At 39.1% G+C, this 20,169-nt stretch overlaps 1 protein-coding gene across 3 annotated transcripts in view; it reads right to left on the bottom strand.

The window, feature by feature from the left end:
• Positions 1–3,060: 3,060 nt before the first annotated feature.
• The window catches only part of tln2a (talin 2a), a 117,905-nt gene continuing 100,796 nt past the window's right edge, over positions 3,061–20,169 (bottom strand). For 2 of the 3 annotated variants that reach the window (XM_047363036.1, XM_047363037.1), the window contains 13 exons: positions 19,860–20,026; positions 18,452–18,635; positions 16,612–16,737; positions 15,209–15,325; positions 14,819–15,004; positions 14,633–14,740; positions 14,392–14,497; positions 13,241–13,246; positions 12,772–12,896; positions 11,458–11,646; positions 11,186–11,368; positions 8,992–9,117; positions 3,061–5,546 (listed from right to left, as the gene is read on the bottom strand). In XM_047363036.1, the coding sequence (XP_047218992.1) occupies positions 5,418–5,546; positions 8,992–9,117; positions 11,186–11,368; positions 11,458–11,646; positions 12,772–12,896; positions 13,241–13,246; positions 14,392–14,497; positions 14,633–14,740; positions 14,819–15,004; positions 15,209–15,325; positions 16,612–16,737; positions 18,452–18,635; positions 19,860–20,026 (1,752 nt within the window). In that variant the 3' untranslated portion in view covers positions 3,061–5,417. The remainder of the gene's footprint in view (positions 5,547–8,991; positions 9,118–11,185; positions 11,369–11,457; positions 11,647–12,771; positions 12,897–13,240; positions 13,247–14,391; positions 14,498–14,632; positions 14,741–14,818; positions 15,005–15,208; positions 15,326–16,611; positions 16,738–18,451; positions 18,636–19,859; positions 20,027–20,169) is intronic. The other variant, XM_047363038.1, reaches the window with a different exon arrangement.

The following is a 20,169-nucleotide window of genomic DNA, read 5'->3' as shown; positions in this document are numbered from 1 at the left end:
ACCGTAATGGAAACATGTCTGGAATAAAAATGTCAATATTTTTAACAAATTTAGATTTTTGAGAACCTTATTTGGAAATGTATCTATTTCCACAGCTTTATTTGCTTTTGCTTTATCCAACACCTTCAGTACCTCCTCCTGAGTTGTCTCAGCATTCTACATATTATGTTACACATTCCAATTTCAAGCTCATACTTTGCTTTACAAATAATCAAAAAATTGATCATTAAAAAATAATAAATTATTACAAGCATAAAAATGCCTGCGATCCATTTCCCACTTTCATTTCAAAAACAAAAAATTACATACACTGGTTTAAAGTTGCATAGAAAAATGAAAAGAGCAAATCCCAAAGATTGCAAAGAAAAAGCTCTTCGCTGTTAAAAAAGGAAGAGAAAATACTGCCATTTGTACATTTAAAAAAGAAAAAAACATTTTTATTTCAGTTTACGTGTGAGGAATTGTGATTACCAAATGTGAGCTGCATACTGATGGAAGACAGATTTTAGAGATTGTAGAAAGATTTTATTAAAGCTTTGCTCTTGATCAAATCAAATGAACAAGAATGAAAGGGGTAACAAATTCTTCAATACTAGATTCAAGTTCTTTGCAAGTGATTGCATTTTGTTTTTCTTGTAAAACCTTATCTGAAACTGTGATGTGACTGGGCATTAAGCCAAGCATAAAGCCATTATAGTCTGTGTTTAACTAGCTATTATCGCCCTGCTCTTATTTGTCTCTGCCATACATATACCCAAGAATGTCTCAGAAAGTTTATTTTAAAAAATGCACAAAATAATCAAGTAGTGCTGTAGGAAATATTTTTAAAAAGTTCTGATTTTATGACATATATACATAAAATACAGTTTTCCGGGATACAGTTAAAACAATTCCTTTGGTAAAAGGACTGGTTTGTAAATAAGTGAGAAAGATACAATATGCCGAGAACACTTTTAAAAGACTCAGTAAGCCTGAAATGAGGGGAAAACTTGTTCACTGTCTTTCTTTTACATTTGTTTACTCATACATTTTTAAAAAGAGCTTCAATTTTGAAATATTCAAGTCTGTGACATCAACTTTCTTGGTGAATCTTTCTCTGTTATAAATTCACTTTATAAAAGTCAATCAGACAACCGCAGCTGGTCCAGAACACTGCTGCCTGTGTCCTCACTGTCACCCCAGTTCTAACGTCCTTATCTGGCTCCTGTCTCCAATAAAACAGACTTTAAAATACTTTTGTTAATTTAAAAATCACTAAATGGCGTTGCACTAAAATACATTAAAGATTTTCTGTAGTTATTGATACTCATAATGGGTCAGAACAGTTCTAAGGAGTTGACTCCTACCCAGGGAGAAATGTTTCATTTTATGTTACATACAAATATGGACCAAAAAGCATTGGGTGCATCAATGAATGGGTTAAAACATTTTCCGACAGTGGGGTTGTTCAGCCCAAAAATCTGAATTCATTCATTCTGTATAACTTTACTATTTTGTACTATTTTTCCATCATGTAAAGCACTCCGAATTTTCTTTTGCCTGTTTCTAAAATGTGCTATATGAATAAAATTCCCTTGATTTCAAATACTGATAGAAAATTGATGAAACACTTTTACTGGAAATCTCTTTTTAAACCATGCTGCCTTAATAAAAGTGTCGATTTTTATGATCATTAAAGATTTTATCTGATGATTGAATTTTATGTGATAGAATTATTTTTCAGTTAGTGTGCCATGAATCTAAAATATATGAATGTTAAATTTTCATCATGACATTATGGAAAATAATGAACTTTATCACAATATGCTAATATTTTGAGAAGGACCTGTAAATGTTTCGAGCACTACAGACATTAAGCATGTTGAATTACTGCAATATTCAACTGCATTTTCAAAACTGCTAATATTTACCAATGATTCACATTGTATTTTAACAACCATGTTTTGATAAATCAAAAGCTTGATTTTATTAGGTTAACCCGTGCTTCATAAACATACTGCATCTTTCAAAAAGTAAGCATATAATAGTTAATTGCTTTGCAGAAAGGACAGTTATTTCTTGAACTTTTCCATATAAGGCCACGTTCAATACATTTATTGAGATTGTATGTGACAAATAGAAGTAGTAGTAGGTGTGATTGTAAAGTGGATGGAAAATTACACATGGTTTTCAAAATGTTTATATGTATTTAGCCACCTTGAGTCAACACTTGAACCACCTGTGATAACAGCTGCAGGTGTTTTGGGATGCGTCATTACAAGATTTTTACATCTATAGACAGGTCTTCTAACAAGGTTTGCCTTGTATTTAGCTCCATCAATCGCTCCTATCCCTGCTGAGGAAAAACATCCCCACAGCATGAATCTGCCACCACCATGTCTCACCGTAAGGATAGTGTGTTTTGCCATGCAAAGGATCTTGGATTTAGTCCAAAATGTTTAGTTTTACATGAAATGTATTGCATGTTGTTTTCCAACAGTGCCTTTTTTTATTGTCATTCTTCTGTAAAGGCCAGATTTTTGGGGGCCAATACTAATAGTTTTCCTGTGAACAGATTTACCAACCTTTTTTGATGATGGATTGATATGTTCAAACATTGGAATATTGTTTTGTTACCTAAATCTGCTTTAAATTTCTCCACCACCTTGTCCCCGATCTGTCTGCTGTTTTCATCAATCTTCATGATGCCACGTGTTCACAAATGCCTCTGCAGAATGGCCGTATTTCTACTGAGATTAAATCATACAAAGGTGGACTATAGAGTAATTGGGTGATGTCTGAAGGCAACTGGTTGCACTGGACTTTATTTAGGAGCATTACAGTACAGGGGCCTGAATACAATTGCACACCATACCTCTTTGTGAAAACCTTTGAAACGTGTATATCTTTTCTTTCTCTTAACAATTATGTGCCACTTTCTGTTTAACACATAAAATCCCAATGCAATACATTGTAGTGTGTGATGAGTGGAAGTACTGTGGTGCCATTATGAGCTAAGCAGTAGAAAATGTCTGCAATTATATCAATGACACGAAACAACCAAAAAAAAAAAAAAGGTAATTACTTTGAAATGCTTTATTTTTAGTGAATACAAAAAAATAAGTTTTATCAAGGCCAGATAAATAAGTTCTCATTCATCTTTAGTGTAGCAACCTTCTAATTTAATTTTTATTTAGGGTAGAGGGAGAGATTCTATTACTCCACACAGCAATACAACAGTAAAAGATATATTGAAATATTCCCATCATATTTATCTTTCAAAAGGATATTAAAAGCACAAGAAAACAAATGTCATGTAAAATGTCAAGGACTTCTTTTCACACAAAGCAGGTGATTGACACACTTGAGTCTCTGGTGGGTGATTTTGTTCAGAAGCACTGTGGTTACATGCCCATAAGATTCAGCACAGAAATGTGTTTATATATGTAATATAGTACATTTCAACACATTTTCTGACTGACAGACGGTCCCTTTGTCATCCACCAAAAAGGCTTCAAATGTGGCAGAGAGGAGAGATAATGGAGGCGCAGATGTTTCAGCACTTAAAGGAACAGTATGTTAAAATACCAGACATGAATCTACGTTTCCGAGCAATAACTTGTCCTCTACGTGAAGCTGTCACTGCAGCAGCAGACGCTGTATGAGTAAACGACTAAGGCACTAATAATAACACTACAGACTGTACTGGTAAGTGGTGGGTGCCCCTCCATCTCCTTTTAAAAAATGTTCACACACAGATCACAATACCAGAAATCCACTGAAACAAAACGTACCTTAAAAAAAACAGTTTATCTGCTGCAGGATACAGAGTTCCTATGTGTAGGTGTGAATTACTCGAAGCATAAAGTCTTACATTCTCACAGCAGTACCTAAACTTTCACTGTAGTGTAATTTTAAACTGAAGCAAGGCCTCTAGAATAAGAAGAGGGAACAGTTGGATAACACATCACAATCAAACGCAGTAAACAAAAGCTTGTTCCGCTTGTTGATTACAGTAGCAGAGCAGCGAAAACAAACAGAACGAAGTGATTATCTTTGCACTTGCTTCACTTTTACTTTCTGTCAGCCGTCAAATGTTTGAGAGATTAATCTTATTGCAAAGGTTTTTGTTGCTTAATTTGACTAAAATAAATTCCAGGCAGTGAGGATATTGCTTTAAAATTTGTCATTAAGTAACTGTAGAAGAGAAGAATACATTATCCACAAATAATCAACTAACTTGTTGTTAACAAGAGACTTTTATATAAATGTTTTAACTTCCATTATGCAACTGCCAGGTTATAAACACTATTCAATCTGTATCAACAAATATTTCATTTAAAAAACACATTTCCCTGTATTTAATTTTTTTTCTGCATTGAGTGGAGGTAACCAATGCTGCCCCCTAAAGCACCCATTATGTTATTGCATCGTTCATACTCGCCTAAAAGGACAAGCAATTAAAAATACATGTTTTATGGTTAGAGGAAAATCTAATACCCTGCCTGGAAGCCACACAATCCTCTGCTGTTGGTTGCTAGAAAGCGAGACCATATCTGACCCTGAAAAAAAAGACCCCTCCCAGCTAAAAATTTCCCGCTGTAATAAATAATCTCTGTGGTAACATGTTTTCCTGTGTAGAAAAACAAAAACAAAAAACATTCACACGGTAACAGAGTGGTTACACATGATGGAACATATTCATAGTGTCTTTGAGGAACAAGTAACATTTGTTGCATCTTCATCTGTTTTTCCTATAGAGACGAGAAATATCAGCAAGCAGAATGGAGGAAAAACAATATTTAAACAAATGAATTATCTTCCTTCACATTATGGTTGACAACCACTGAATTAAAGCGGAAACATGCAACTGCGGGTCACATGATTCACACAGAGATTAAGGTGCAAACTGGAGCATAAAGGCCAACATTCACACAGTCAGAGAACTGAGCTGAAATGTTTTGGGGATTTAGTTTTTTTTTCCTTTCAGATTTATGTTGCATTTATATGACTAAGCGATAGAAACAGCAGTACAATCATTTATTCATTTAAAAGCTTTTGCAATGGAGCTGCAAACTGAAATGGAACATAAAAGCTTATAGGGATAACAAGAGCATATGTGAGCTGTGCTGTTTGTTCAAGGGATGTCACATTCTGGGTTAAGTAGTTATAATAAACAGTATATGAGAGGAAAAAGTTGTCAGTTCACCACAATCTTTATGTTGTTTGCAGTAAGTAGTTAGGCTCCACACAGTAGTATTTGAAACTCACTCATAGCTGAATCTAAGATCTTTCATGCGACGAAGTTTCCGCTTAAGCTTTACTAGTTTTTTTTAAGAACCAGTCCCAGATGTCACTGTGGGCCATACACCTGTCCAGGTGTGCGACATCTAAAAGAGATGTGCTCCTCACATCAGTGTAATGTTACACAGCAGGTATTAGTTGGTGTCCTCGCGTAGCTCACTTGGCAGGAATTTGTACTGCTGTTGCCTGATCTGAGCCAGTTTCTTCCTGGCTTCCTCCAGCTCCCTTTCTTTCCGCAACATCTCCTCCTGGGCTGCAATGATCTGAAAAGATGGTACAGAAGATTTTATTTTAATGCACAGTTTTGCAGACGTGGCAGACCTGTGCAGTTTAAAAAGGTACATATACATAAATGCATATTTATTGATATGACTATGATAACATTAAAAAACATTTTCTTTAAGGCATCGCATTTTTTTATGTGTCAACATAGTATTAAAAAAGTAAATACACCATGTAAAAGTATACATCTTGAACCTTTCCACATTTTTTCATGGCATGTCCAAAAACGTCAATGTATAGGACTGGAATCCTATACACACAGCTTCAGTTAATACAGCTAGAAACCACCAATTAGGCTCGAAATCTGCGTGTAGTGATGGACTCAGACCTGAACCTTCAGAGGCACATAAAGGTAGTAACAAGGTCGACCTTCTATCACCTAAAGAACATCTCCAGGATTAAAGGACTAATGTCTTAGCTGGACCTTTAAAAACTAATTCATGCGTTCATCTTTAGTAGAATTGATTACTGCAATGGTGTCTTCACAGGTCTGCCTAAAAAGTCGATCAGACAGCTGCAGTTGATCCAGAACGCTGCTGCCCGCGTCCTCACAAGAACTAAGAAAGTGGAGCACATCACCCCGGTTCTAAAGTCCTTACACTGGCTCCCTGTAGCTCAGAGAATAGACTTTAAAATACTTCTGTTAGTCTATAAATCATTGAATGGATTAGCACCAAAATACATTACAGACTTGTTGTCAGTGTATCAACCAACCAGACCTCTCAGGTCTTCTGGCTCAAATCTACTCTGCTTACCCAGAACCAGAACCAAACATGGAGAAGCAGATTTTAGTTCTTATGCTCCACTAATCTGGAATAAACTGCCAGAAAACTATAAAATGCTGAAACCGTAAGTTGCTTTGAATCAAGATTAAAAACTTATTTGTTTAGAGTGACCTTTGATTGCGCCATCTAAACATTATTAGTTAAGTTTTCAGTACAATTTTAATTTCATTTTCTTATCAATAATTTTATTATAATATTTTCATTTTTTATCTTTTTTATTATCATCTTATCATTTAAATTAATATATATTCTCCTTAATTTTTGCATCCGTTAATTATTTAATTACCTTTATGCCACTCTTTTTTTTTTTTTTTTTCCATGTACAGCATTTTGAATTGTCTTGCTACTGAAATGTGCTACATAGATAAACTTGCCTTGCCTTGGATAAACAAGGCAGTTAGATAAACAAAAAGCAGTGCACAATTGTGACTTGGGAACAACATGATGCATGGTGGCAACATCATGCTATGGGAACAGGGAAGCTGATCAGGGCTAATGGACAGATGGATGGAGATTAATGCAGGCGAATCCTAGTGAAAACATGTTAAAGACTGAGAAAGAGATGAGACTTGGATGGAAGTTTACCTTCCATTAGGAAAACGATCCTAAGCACCCAAACCAGAGCCAACACTGGAGGGGTTTAGATCAAAGCAAATTTAAATGTTAGAATGGCCTAGTCAAAGTGCAGACCTATATTGAATTAAAAGTGTGTGGTATGACTTGATGGTTTCTGTTAACAGATGCTGTCTATCCTACCTCACCGAGCCTGAGCTGTTTTGCGAAGTACAATAGGCAAAAACATTCAGTCTCTGAATGTGCAAAGTTTGGTGAGGCATACCCCAAAAGACTTGAAGCTGTAAATGCAGCAAAATGCGGTTCTACAGAGTATTGACTCAGGGGGGGCTGGATTAGAAATGTACAGCACATTTTATTGTTTTTGTATTTGATGAAAGAAATTAATACCATGCCGTCATGTTCCTTCTATTTCACAACCATGTGCTAACCTTGTGTTGGTCTGTCCCCTAAAGTCCCATTAAAATGAGTTAAAATTTGCAGCTGAAACATGGTAAAAGGCTCATGGGGTACAAAAATCATTTTTGGTTTTAATAAATGCAAAGTGAGATAGGAGGTCTGATTTTACATCCACCAATTTAAATCCCATTAGTCAAGTAAAACACACTTTCACACTGGCTAAAACATGTGTACATTGTTAATTGTTCAATGTAAAGACACATTTCATGTTAAGTCATTTAAAAAAAGGAAAAATATATAAAAGAAAATAAAAGAATAAAAAAATTACAGGTATGTCACTAAATGTTACAGAAAGGGTGTTCCAATGTCAAAGGTTCCTTCTTCTGTTTTAAGTCTTTCACTTTCATGAGTACACTAGACTATGGAGATATTGTGTATATGAATGCCTCCACCAGCTCTTTACGTCTGTTGGACACTGTCTATCATGGAGCTCTCAGATTTATCACAGATAGTAAAATCATCACTCACCATTGAACTCATGTTTATTTAGAAATCCATTCGTGGTCTGGTTCTATCATACCTGTCATGTTACATTTTATGTGAAAAACATCGCAGTCTTCGTTCTCTGGAACTTATTACATTCACTATTCCAACAGTGCGTACGGAGCTCGGCAAAAAAGCATTTTCTTACTCCGGCCCGTCCACCTGGAATACACTTCAGCAGGATCTGAAGCTCTCAATTTGGTCACACTTTGGGAGTTCAAATTCTTAATAAAAAGATTGGGATATACACTACCAGTCCAAAGTTTTAGAATGCCTTTCTCATTTAATGGTTTTCTTTATGTTTATGACTATTTACATTGTACGTAGATTCTCAATGAAGGCATCAAAACAGTGAATGAACACATATGCAATTATGTAGTAAACCAAAAACTGTAAAATTACTTTAAATGTTATATTTTATAATCCTTAAAGTAGCCGCCCTTTTCTGTAATGACTGAAATATGAACCTCTGGCCGTCTCTCAATGAACGTCTGGGACGTTCTTTCAAGACTCCATTTCAGGTGACCACCTCATGAAGCTCATGGAGAGAATGCCAAGAGATCAAAGCAGTCATCAAAGCAAAGGGCGGCTACTTTGTAAAAATCTAAACTATAAATATGTTTAGATTTATTTCACACTTTTTGTTCACTACATAATTCCATGTATGTCCATTCACAGGTTTTTTGTCTCTGGGGAGAATCTACGATTTAAACAGTCATTGAAATAAAGAGACCCATTAAGTGAGAAAGGCGTTTTTAAACGTTTGACCGGTAGTGTACGCCTGGAGGCAATTGCACTTATTATCAGTAAAAACCCCTCTGCTGATGTTGTATGGTATTGATCTTCAGAAGTGTTTAGTGGATTGCATTATTACTGTTTTTATGTTTGTTGTCGATGTATGTAACAGGTCTCTTGTAAATTTACAATAGGTCTTAAGAGATGTTTCTGTATAAATGAATAAATGAAGATAAAAACAAAAAGGGGCACATTCAGTGATAATAAACTTGACCATTCTTTATATCACAGACAAGCTTCCTTGTGCTTGCTTCTTGCTATCTTATATTTGCCATTCATCAGATAACACCTAGATAACCACTAAAAAGACTTTTTATATAAAAAACATTACCTGTGCTATTCCACCCACAAACTTCGTCTTGACAACCACGTTGTCCTCATCCGCTTTGTCAAAAGCTGCTTTCTGAGCGGCCCGTACCAAATTGTCTGATGCCTTTTTTACTGCATTCCCGGCAATCTACAGAACAGAAGGAGAAAATAAAAAAGCAAAACAGGGCAATGGGAAACTGTTCATACAACATTATTACATTCATACAGTGCCTGGCGAAAGTACTCATCCCCCTTGAACTGGTCAACCTCTTGCCACATTTCAGGCTTCAAACATAAAGATATAAAATTCAAATTTTTTGTGAAGAATCAACAACAAGTGGGACACAATCGTGAAGTGGAATGAAATTTATTGGATGTGTCAAACTTTTTTAACAAATAAAAAACTGAAAAGTGGGGCGTGCAATATTATTCGGCCCCCTTGTGTTAATACTTTGTAGCGCCATCTTTTGCTGCAATTACAGCTGCAAGTCGCTTGGGGTTTGTCTCTATCAGTTTTGCACATCGAGAGACTGAAATTCTTGCCCATTCTTCCTTGCAAAACAACTCGAGCTCAGTGAGGTTGGATGGAGAGCGTTCATGAACAGCAGTCTTCAGCTCTTTCCACAGATTCTCGACTGGATTTAGGTCTGGACTTTTGACTTGGCCATTCCAACACCTGGATACGTTTATCTGTGAACCATTCCATTGTAGATTTGGTTTTATGTTTTGGATCATTGTCTTGTTGGAAGATAAATCTCCGTCCCAGTCTCAGGTCTCTTGCAGACTCCAACAGGTTTTCTTCCAGAATGGTTCTGTATTTGGCCCCATCCATCTTCCCATCAATTTTGACCATCTTCCCTGTCCCTGCTGATGAAAAGCAGGCCCAAACCATGATGCTGCCACCACCATGTTTGACAGTGGGGATGGTGTGTTCAGGGTGATGAGCTGTGTTGCTATTACGCCAAACATATCGTTTTGCATTGTGGCCAAACAGTTTGATTTTGGTTTCATCTGACCAGAGCACCTTCTTCCATATGTTTGGTGTGTCTCCCAGGTGGCTTGTGGCAAACTTTAAACGAGACTTTTTATGGATATCTTTTGGAAATGGCTTTCTTCTTACCACTCTTCCATAAAGGCTAGATTTGTGCAGTGTACGACTGATTGTTGTCCTATGGACAAACTCTCCCACCTCAGCTGTAGATCTCTGCAGTTCATCCAGAGTGATCATGGACCTCTTGGCTGCATCTCTGATCGGTCTTCTCCTTGTTCGAGATGAAAGTTTAGAGGGACGGCCGGGTCTTGGTAGATTTGCAGTGGTCTGATACTCCTTCCATTTCAATATGATTGCTTGCACAGTGCTCCTTGGGATGTTTAAAGCTTGGGAAATATTTTTGTATCCAGATCCAGCTTTAAACTTCTCCACAACAGTATCTCGGACCTGCCTGGTGTGTTCCTTGGTCTTCATGATGCTCTTTGCGCTTTGAAGAAAACCCTGAGACTATCACAGAGCAGGTGCATTTATATGGAGACTTGATTACACACAGGTGGATTCTATTCATCATCATCAGTCATTTGGGACAACATTGGATCATTCAGAGATCCTCACTGAACTTCTGGAGTGAGTTTGCTGCTCTGAAAGTAAAGGGACCGAATAATATTGCACGCCCCACTTTTCAGTTTTTTATTTGTTAGAAAAGTTTGACACATCCAATAAATTTCATTCCACTTCACGATTGTGTCCCACTTGTTGTTGATTCTTCACAAAAAATTTGAATTTTATATCTTTATGTTTGAAGCCTGAAATGTGGCAAGAGGTTGACCAGTTCAAGGCGGCCGAGTACTTTCGCAAGGCACTGTAGCATTACAAGTCAAAAAATAAGAAAATATCCAAAAATGAGTGATGCAATTGCAGCATATTGAAGTGTGAACTGCTGAAAATGGGAAAGACTATGGAACATTTGCACTAAGATGTTTTTCAAGACGAAATGTAGTGTGTGGACACTACAAATCAAGTTAAACATGTGTTCACAATGGGAGTTGTTTTTTTTTTTCCTGCTAAGGATGGATTAGTCATGTAAAAAAAAAAAGAAATTGCCAAGTGGTATAAATTAAAGGATAAAAAGCTGTTATTACCCTAGCCACTTTATATCTTATAATCCCAAATATTTTTCCTAGTTGGAATGTCATTAATCAGGTCAAGAAGGCTAGCTACATACCTGCAGTCTTCTCATGGCCTCTGAGTCCTGGTCCGCTTTCACCTTGCAGGCCACCAGCAGCTGGGCGGTGGAGGCTGCCACCTGCTTGGCTGAAGAGATGAGCTTCTCCTCACTCGCGTGGCCTTGCACGGAGGCGTTTGCTGCTTCACACAGGTTGCTTGTCGCAGCGGCTACCATACGAGCCTGTGAGAAAATAAAGAAAGGAAATGTTACAAATCTTTGCTCCTACACTTATCTGCTGGATATAACTTCCTTCAGCAGCAAAAACTTACAGCAGAGATGAGCCCCTGAGACCACTGTCCATCATCCACGGCATTGGCAGGGATGGAGCCCACTTTTCCCTGGGCCACCAGCTCTCTCTGAGCAGCTGAGGCAGATTTGACCAAAGCGCTGGTGGCTGCGGCGATAGACTTGGCAGCCTCCAGGATCTGCTCCTCAAAGTTCAGCGTCTCATCTGCTTGCTGAGGGCGGAAGGATGGCCCATCAGTGAAATACCAAACATACTTAAAAACTAGTTCATAAAGACTGTCAAAGCTAAACAAAATTAAGCTGGATCAACTGAAGAGGAACAAACATTCTGTATTTTAGACATCCAAACATTCCCAAACACAGACACACATTCATACCACAAGTCTGTAGACAGAGCGGGACACTGTAGGAATATGTTTGATATATAGTTGGGACTGAATAACAACCTAATATATCAAACATATCAGACAGAGCCCTGCAGAGAAGGCCTCCGGTGGTGGGGCGGGCAAGGTAGTATTGGAAAAAGGGGGGGGAGGGTGGGTTTAAATGGCAGCAGACTCTGACAGATTAAGCTAAAACCAGGACATATGAGTAGATTAGGGAGAAGGAAGAGGAGGGGGGAGCTGTAAACTGTGTTGTTGTGGGAGCATGGGATGTAAATGGAGGGTTTGTGTGTTTCACACAAAAATGAGAAAGACTTCTTCTGTAACATGTTGTGTTTTAACTGTAACCCTAATAACTAAAGTAAATATTCTGCCAATTACATGCAGGCAGAAAATGAAACTTAAGATCTAAAGTCATTTTTTTTTTAAAACACTGAAAACAGGCGACATTCAATAATGTTGGTAGCGATGTGATCACCAAAAATATCACTTACATAGATTGCTCAAATGCATGGTACTTACATAGTTAAGTAATATTTTTTACAGTCCAAGCAGTTCTTTGCAATATTAATATTGTGTAGAGTAATACAGCAATTACAATAAATTTGCGATATATTATGCACCCCTAGTTTACGAAGATTTTAGCTTAGTTATTTTGGTCACAAGTTACAGTTTCAAAACTGCTAAAACATTCCATCATATGGTTTCTATGGTTTAAAGTCCTATCAATGGGTTGCCAGAGAAATAGGTAGAATGAGATAATTTTCTCCAGCTGTATGGAGAAAAAAGAAAGGATATAAATAAGACCATTACAGCATTACATACTACCCTAGAATCGCAGTTTCTTTCAACGTTTGACAGCAGCTGGCAAAGCTAATGTCTATATTTCTGTGTAGTTTAGCAAATGTTTAAACTTTATCCCTCAGCACGGTTATTCATCATGAAATTACCCACCTTTGGCTTTGCTCTGGGTTTCAGCTGCTCCAGCTTCTTCGCTGCTGCCTCGATGGACGCCGCGGCCCCGAGCAGCTCAGTCTCCGCGATCACTGTTGGATCCTCGGGGTCCACCCACTCTGTACCTGAAGCACCATATACACACATTGTTAGGCTTTAAACTCAGATGCAGAATAGAAACCAGTGTAGCATCAGAGCATGCCTCAACACGATGATCGCAACAGAAAACATCAGAATTGTGAGCATGGGAAAAAACAAATCTCCTTACATCCCCATGCACTGCTGATGGAGTGAACAAACAGGCTGACAATGAAGTGATGTCGTTTAAATGGAAATAAAGTGCGATAAATGGAAACAATGGTGCTCAAGAAGCCTGACAGTGGCTGAGTTTGATTAAAGAAACCCTTGGTAGCGCTGAAGAGACATCTCCTTGAAGCAAGTCACAGTACAGAAATCAGTGCTAACTTACCTCCATCTGTGGCAAGATAAAAGGGGACATGAACCTTATTAAAAGTGCTTCAAAATGTCTGTTTGATACAGGGCCTTGCAAAAGTATTCAAATCCCTGGAACATTTTAACATTTTGTCCCGTTGTAACAACAAACGTTAAGGGATTTTACTTATATTTTAGGTGATAGACCAACACAATGTAGGGCATAATTGTAAAATGGAAATGGTAAATGGTCTGTACTTGAAAAGCACATTATCAAGTCCCCAAAGACCGCAAAGCGCTTCACACTACATTTAGTCATCCACACATTCACACACTGACAGTGGCGAGCTACATTGTAGCCACAGCTGGTATAAAAATGACACATGGTTTCCAGCATTATGTGGCTCACATTTGTCGTCAGGTCCCTTTACCCCGATACCACTAAATAAAATCCAGTGTAACCAGATGTTAAAAGTTGCCTAATGAGTAAACAAATAGTCTAAATAAAAATAAATGGCCGACACATGCAAAAGAATATATGAGACAAAAACTAACACTGCACATCAACCTGAACACAGCATCCCGGCCATAACACATGGTGGTGGCAGAATCATGCTGTGGGGATGCATTTCTTCAGCAGAGACAGGGTAGCTGGTCAGAGTTCATGGGGAGATGGATGATACATAGGGCAATCCTTGAGGGAAATGTGTTAGATGCTGGAAAATACTTGAGCCTCTGAGAGAATATCTTGCAGGAGGACGACAACCCTAAACACCGCCAAAGCTACCATGCTAGGATTTAAATCATAGCATATTCATGTGTTAGAATGACCCAGTCAAAGTCTAAACCTAAATCCATTTAAGAATCTGTGGCAAGAATTGCTGTTCAGATAGATACTCCTCACCCAATCTGACTAAGCTTGAGCTGTTTTCCAAAAAAAGCATGGATAAAATGTATCTGTAGATGTACATTACTGACAGACTTGACTTGCAGCGGAAATTGTAGAATGCCAAATGTTTTAAGAAGGTATTCAGGTTGTCTTAATACAAATGCACACAACACTTGAGATTTTGAAAACCGTATGATCTACTTTGTGTTAGTCTATCACATAAAATCCCAATAAAATACATTAAAGTTTGTGGATGTAATGTGACAAAATGTGGGAAAGTCCAAGAGACTTGCCGTTACCTTTCATGGCCTCAGCAGTCTGGATGAGCTCTGTGACGGCGCCTGCCACACGTTTGGAGCAAGCTGCCAAGTGCTGCTTCTGCTCAGCTGTGGGCTTCTGCATGACCTATACACATGCTCACCAGTTATACACACTTGTACAGGCAGAGTGGAAGCTACTTTATATCACAAAAATGAGAATTAGGCAACAGTTAATCTTTTTTTTCCCTACACACAATTCCTAATGTGGTTTTGGACCTACCAGCAGCACCTGTTCCAGCAGATCAATGTATCCAGCTGTGCATTCTACCCCGAACATCAGTGCTCTGTTCTTGACCTCCTCGCTGACCTCTGGATGAAAGGCCGCTTGCTGACAGGACAAACAAACAACAATAACAATTATATTGCTTTAGGACACAATAGCTTGCATGTTGAAGTGGCTCACCACCTTGCAGGTTGTCAGCATGTCAGACACAGCCTTGCGGCTCAGGTTGGCCGTATGGATGATGTCCTCTTGGTGTGCAGAGTTTCCTGCTGCCACAGCTTTAGCAGTAGCTATGGTGATGCCCTTAGTCATGCGTATGAACTCCTCTGGTGTGGTGGTCTTATTTGGGGCATCTTTGGACTGAAACAACTGAGAAGATGGACGGAAACAGGTAGCAAAGATACTTTAAGAGACTGATTAAATCAGTGACTTCTTGGTGAAACGAAGCTGCTGAGTTTTTCCTGCATCACTCCTGAACACGTCCGTAAATATTTATAAAAAGTAATTTAATGTATTGTTCAGCATCTAGCAATGCTGTCAAATATTCCCCCTGGTGTATGTCCCCCTTCTTACCGCCATTTCCTGTTTAATACACTCGATTGTAGCCTCAAGCGCCCTGGTGCCCCGAGTAGCCTCATCCTCCACAGCCTTGACAGTCTTCAGCAGAGACGTCACGTTGGTCACCATCACCTGGCACACAGGATTGCTGGTATTATGGCCAAATTAAGGTATCCCATCCTCATGAGACGAATCATCGATGAATCAGTTAATCGAGGAAAATTTGCTTACAGTTTGGTTACAACATTTTAAAGGTGACTGAAACCATGGGAGGGAAAAGTACAATGGAAAGTTACAGTCAGGAGTTTACATGCACTCATCCTCTGCATGTTAATCTTAGGCTTTTAATGATGCGTTTGAGCCATTCTTTTTTTCTAGGGTGGATTGACACGACAACTTCAACACGTTTTAAAAACAAGAATTGGTTTGAATGGTTTGGTGGGATTTTCTCCAATCCATGCAGGGGTTAAATTAAACAAGAGGCTCAAATACATACATACACCTCCAATAATATTTTGTGAACCGAGAATATGCTGACCAAGAAATAAAAAAATCAACTGGTCAGTAATGAACACTTTGAATTATAAAGGACATTTGCGTCTGCCCACTTGGGCAATCCAGCAGCCTTGGAGTCTTGGAGAAAACCTTTATGGTCAACGGAAACAATGCTGTTTGACCATAATGACAAGTAGTAGTAAGTAGACAAAGTTTACAAATCATTACACATTTTTAAGTACTCTCTCCCCAATACTTCTCCCCCACTGCCTGGCGGTCTCACCCCACTCAAGCTGAGCCTAAGGGGCACCCATCAAAAAAAGAGAAGGGACAAAAACAATATTTATTACTGAGGCTGTGCATTCCAACCCATGGATAATCTCTATTCCTGCATGATGGGATACACTGAAAACTACAAACAGGAACAGAATGTGCAAATAAAGATGCAATTAACCATAATGAATGACAAGAGGAAAATCTTAAAATTGGCTTCTTTTTTCTCACTTTGAACCTGAATCTGCATGTTTTTTCATCATCTGTAAGACTTTATGACACCATGAGCTGTTGCTGACTGAGAACCGGCATCTTCACTGCACAGAGTGATAACAAAAAGTTGAACAGTGTAATCAGTGAATTATGAGCTGCTGTTTGACACTGCATGTGTGTCAGAAACGAGGATTCAGGTGTTTATTTCATTTTAAAAATAATAGCGTTTCATGATGGTGAGAGTTTATTAGTATGCATTTCATACTTCCTCATTTCCCTCAGACCTCCTTTGATGAGATGTAAATAACTAGAAAATGTATTTTAAGAGGATTTTTCTGCCGATAAGAGAAACCTTATTATAAATACGAATATGGGGAGAAACTGATCCGTCAGACTCTTTTAAACTCGGTGGTAAAGTTTCAGAATGATCCCCTTACCTTGGCGGCGCCCTTCAGCTGGTACATAGATGGATCATCTGCTGCCTTCCCGGCTGCACACTTGGTGGCATTAATGAGCTCAGCTAGCGCCTTGGCCACATCTTTAACTGCATTTATCAGAACCACCTAGAAAAAAAAAGTCAGACAGGGACACTGACCGTGAAGTCTGGGAAAGCCCATAAACTGACAGAATATACAGGTCCTTCTCAAAATATTAGCATCTTGTGATAAAGTTCATTATTTTCTATAATGTAATGATGAAAATTTAATATTCATATATTTTAGATTCATTGCACACTAACTGAAATATTTCAGGTCTTTTATTGTCTTAATACGGATGATTTTGGCATACAGCTCATGAAAACCCAAAATTCCTATCTCACAAAATTAGCATATTTCATCCGACCAATAAAAGAAAAGTGTTTTTAATACAAAAAACGTCAACCTTCAAATAATCATGTACAGTTATGCACTCAATACTTGGTCGGGAATCCTTTGGCAGAAATGACTGCTTCCATGCGGCGTGGCATGGAGGCAATCAGCCTGTGGCACTGCTGAGGTCTTATGGAGGCCCAGGATGCTTCGATAGCGGCCTTTAGCTCATCCAGAGTGTTGGGTCTTGAGTCTCTCAACGTTCTCTTCACAATATCCCACAGATTCTCTATGGGGTTCAGGTCAGGAGAGTTGGCAGGCCAATTGAGCACAGTGATACCATGGTCAGTAAACCATTTACCAGTGGTTTTGGCACTGTGAGCAGGTGCCAGGTCGTGCTGAAAAATGAAATCTTCATCTCCATAAAGCTTTTCAGCATGAAGTGCTCCAAAATCTCCTGATAGCTAGCTGCATTGACCCTGCCCTTGATAAAACACAGTGGACCAACACCAGCAGCTGACACGGCACCCCAGACCATCACTGACTGTGGGTACTTGACACTGGACTTCTGGCATTTTGGCATTTCCTTCCCCCCAGTCTTCCTCCAGACTCTGGCACCTTGATTTCCGAATGACTTTTTTTGCTTTCATCCGAAAAAAGTACTTTGGACCACTGAGCAACAGTCCAGTGCTGCTTCTCTGTAGCCCAGGTCAGGCGCCTCTGTCGCTGTTTCTGGTTCCAAAGTGGGTTGACCTGGGGAATGCAGCACCTGTAGCCCATTTCCTGCACACGCCTGTGCACGGTGGCTCTGGATGTTTCTACTCCAGACTCAGTCCACTGCTTCCGCAGGTCCCCCAAGGTCTGGAATCGGCCCTTCTCCACAATCGTCCTCAGGGTCCGGTCACCTCTTCTCGTTGTGCAGCGTTTTCTGACACACTTTTTTCTTCCCACAGACTTCCCACTGAGGTGCCTTGATACAGCACTCTGGGAACAGCCTATTCGTTCAGAAATTTCTTTCTGTGTCTTACCCTCTTGCTTGAGGGTGTCAATAGTGGCCTTCTGGACAGCAGTCAGGTCGGCAGTCTTACCCATGATTGGGGTTTTGAGTGATGAACCAGGCTGGGAGTTTTAAAGGCCTCAGGAATCTTTTGCAGGTGTTTAGAGTTAACTCGTTGATTCAGATGATTAGGTTCATAGCTCGTTTAGAGACCCTTTTAATGATATGCTAATTTTGTGAGATAGGAATTTTGGGTTTTCATGAGCTGTATGCCAAAATAATCCGTATTAAGACAATAAAAGACCTGAAATATTTTAGTTAGTGTGCAATGTATCTAAAATATATGAATGTTAAATTTTCCATCATGATATTATGGAAAATAATGAACTTTATCACAATATGCTAATATTTTGAGAAGGACCTGTAGCGCTTCACAACTTATTATTTGAGTAAACTGAAAGAGCTGGTAACCTGCGTCTCAGGGTCGTCAGAGCCGATGCTGGCTGCTCCCAGTTTGACAACATCAGTGAGCTGGGTAATGGTTTTGGCAGAAGACTGGGCAGCCTGGGCCAACTTGTCCTGACCGGAAGCGGCTCCGGACACAAGCATTTTGGTATCCTCAACCAGGGCTTTGGCAGTCTTCAGAATATTTTCCCTGATAGCAAAAAGGAAGAGGTAGGGGGAAAAAAAGGTAAAGTAAGGGAGTAAAAGAAAATAAAAAAATCACATAAGATACAACAGGCAGTCATTCAGTTGAGCTTTAAAGCAATTAGATGCCAGTAGAAAGCCTAACACTAGCAGAAACAATCATCTGAATGATGTGCAGATGTTTTGATTTCCAATCAAAACTTTTTCTAAAACTGTTAAGGAAGACAACAACAAAGCTGCAGGAAAGTCTCTTTGAAGGTTGCAGTATAACCTGAAAATAAGGCATTCTGCTCTATTTCATGCAGCACTGACACATCTGTTTTTCTACTCCTCCATGAGGAGTAGAAAAACAAACTCATTAAGCACTGCCTGAAAGGATTTATGTCACTGTGTCGTGTCATGTAATGTCACAGGTCTCAGCTCGGATCAGCAGATACGTCCGTTTCTGAACTGTACTGCATTCAGGACTCTCTTGACAGGAGCCAATGTGTCCTCTAAACATGGAGAGAGGCTCAACATTACACAGACTTCCTTTGCATTTAGCACTTTAACACTTCTGGTTCCTAGGAACCACCATTTCTCGAAACCTGAGATGGTCCTCACACATAGACAATGTTTGGAAGAAGGCCCAGCAGAGACGGTACTTCCTGAGGCAACCTTCTACAGGAGCTGCTGGTCATCTTCTACGCTGCCATAATTCAGTCTGTCCTGTCTTTGTCCATCTCAGTGTGGTTTAGCTCATCCACAAAACAGGATAGGTCCAACTGCAACGAACAATCAGGTCTGCAGAGAGATTCATCAGGGCTGACCTTTCATCTATCCAGGACTGAAACAGGTGTAGGTTCAGGAAAAGGGCAGCTAAAATCCCTGCAGACCCCACAAACCCTGCACACAAACTGTTTAGGTTTTACCTTTAGGTCGGCACTACACAGCGCTGTCTGCTAAAACCAGCCACCACAGAAACAGTTTCTTCCCCCAGGCTGTTTCTCTGATGAACACATGCATACTTGGACTAATCGCACGTTATATTCCATTGTAAAGTAAATTGTGTATATATGTACATTTAAAAATACATTCTTTATTATTGAGAGCAAAGTATACTGGAGTCAAATTCCTTGTTTGTCTGTACAAACTAGGCAATAAAGCTGATTCTTATTCTGATTCATTATTTCAGTTTGGAATGAAAAATCCTTTGCAATACTCTTTGAATTCAAGTATTTCATGCCCCAACCTGTGGTCTGCGAAAGACTCGTCATTCTCTGCATTGAGTGTGCCTGCAGATGCAAACATGATGGTGGTGTCCAGATCTGCAATTATGCCCGACACCGCGCTGGCAGCTGTGATGCAGGCTTGGGTGCCCTTATTGCCAGCCTGCAGGGCTGACAGCACCAAGGACACCTGGGCACATAAGAGAGATTAAATTCCATAAATATACAGATGAGGATGGGCAATTAGGCAGGCAAGATTTTGTTTTCATAAGGTATTGTTTGCATATCCTGAAAACTCAATATTGTTTTAATAACTAAACCCAAACATTTTCA

This window comes from Girardinichthys multiradiatus, chromosome 4 (assembly GCF_021462225.1).
Source record: "Girardinichthys multiradiatus isolate DD_20200921_A chromosome 4, DD_fGirMul_XY1, whole genome shotgun sequence".
Lineage (NCBI taxonomy): Eukaryota > Metazoa > Chordata > Actinopteri > Cyprinodontiformes > Goodeidae > Girardinichthys > Girardinichthys multiradiatus.
This window is presented reverse-complemented; position numbering and strand designations above follow the sequence as displayed.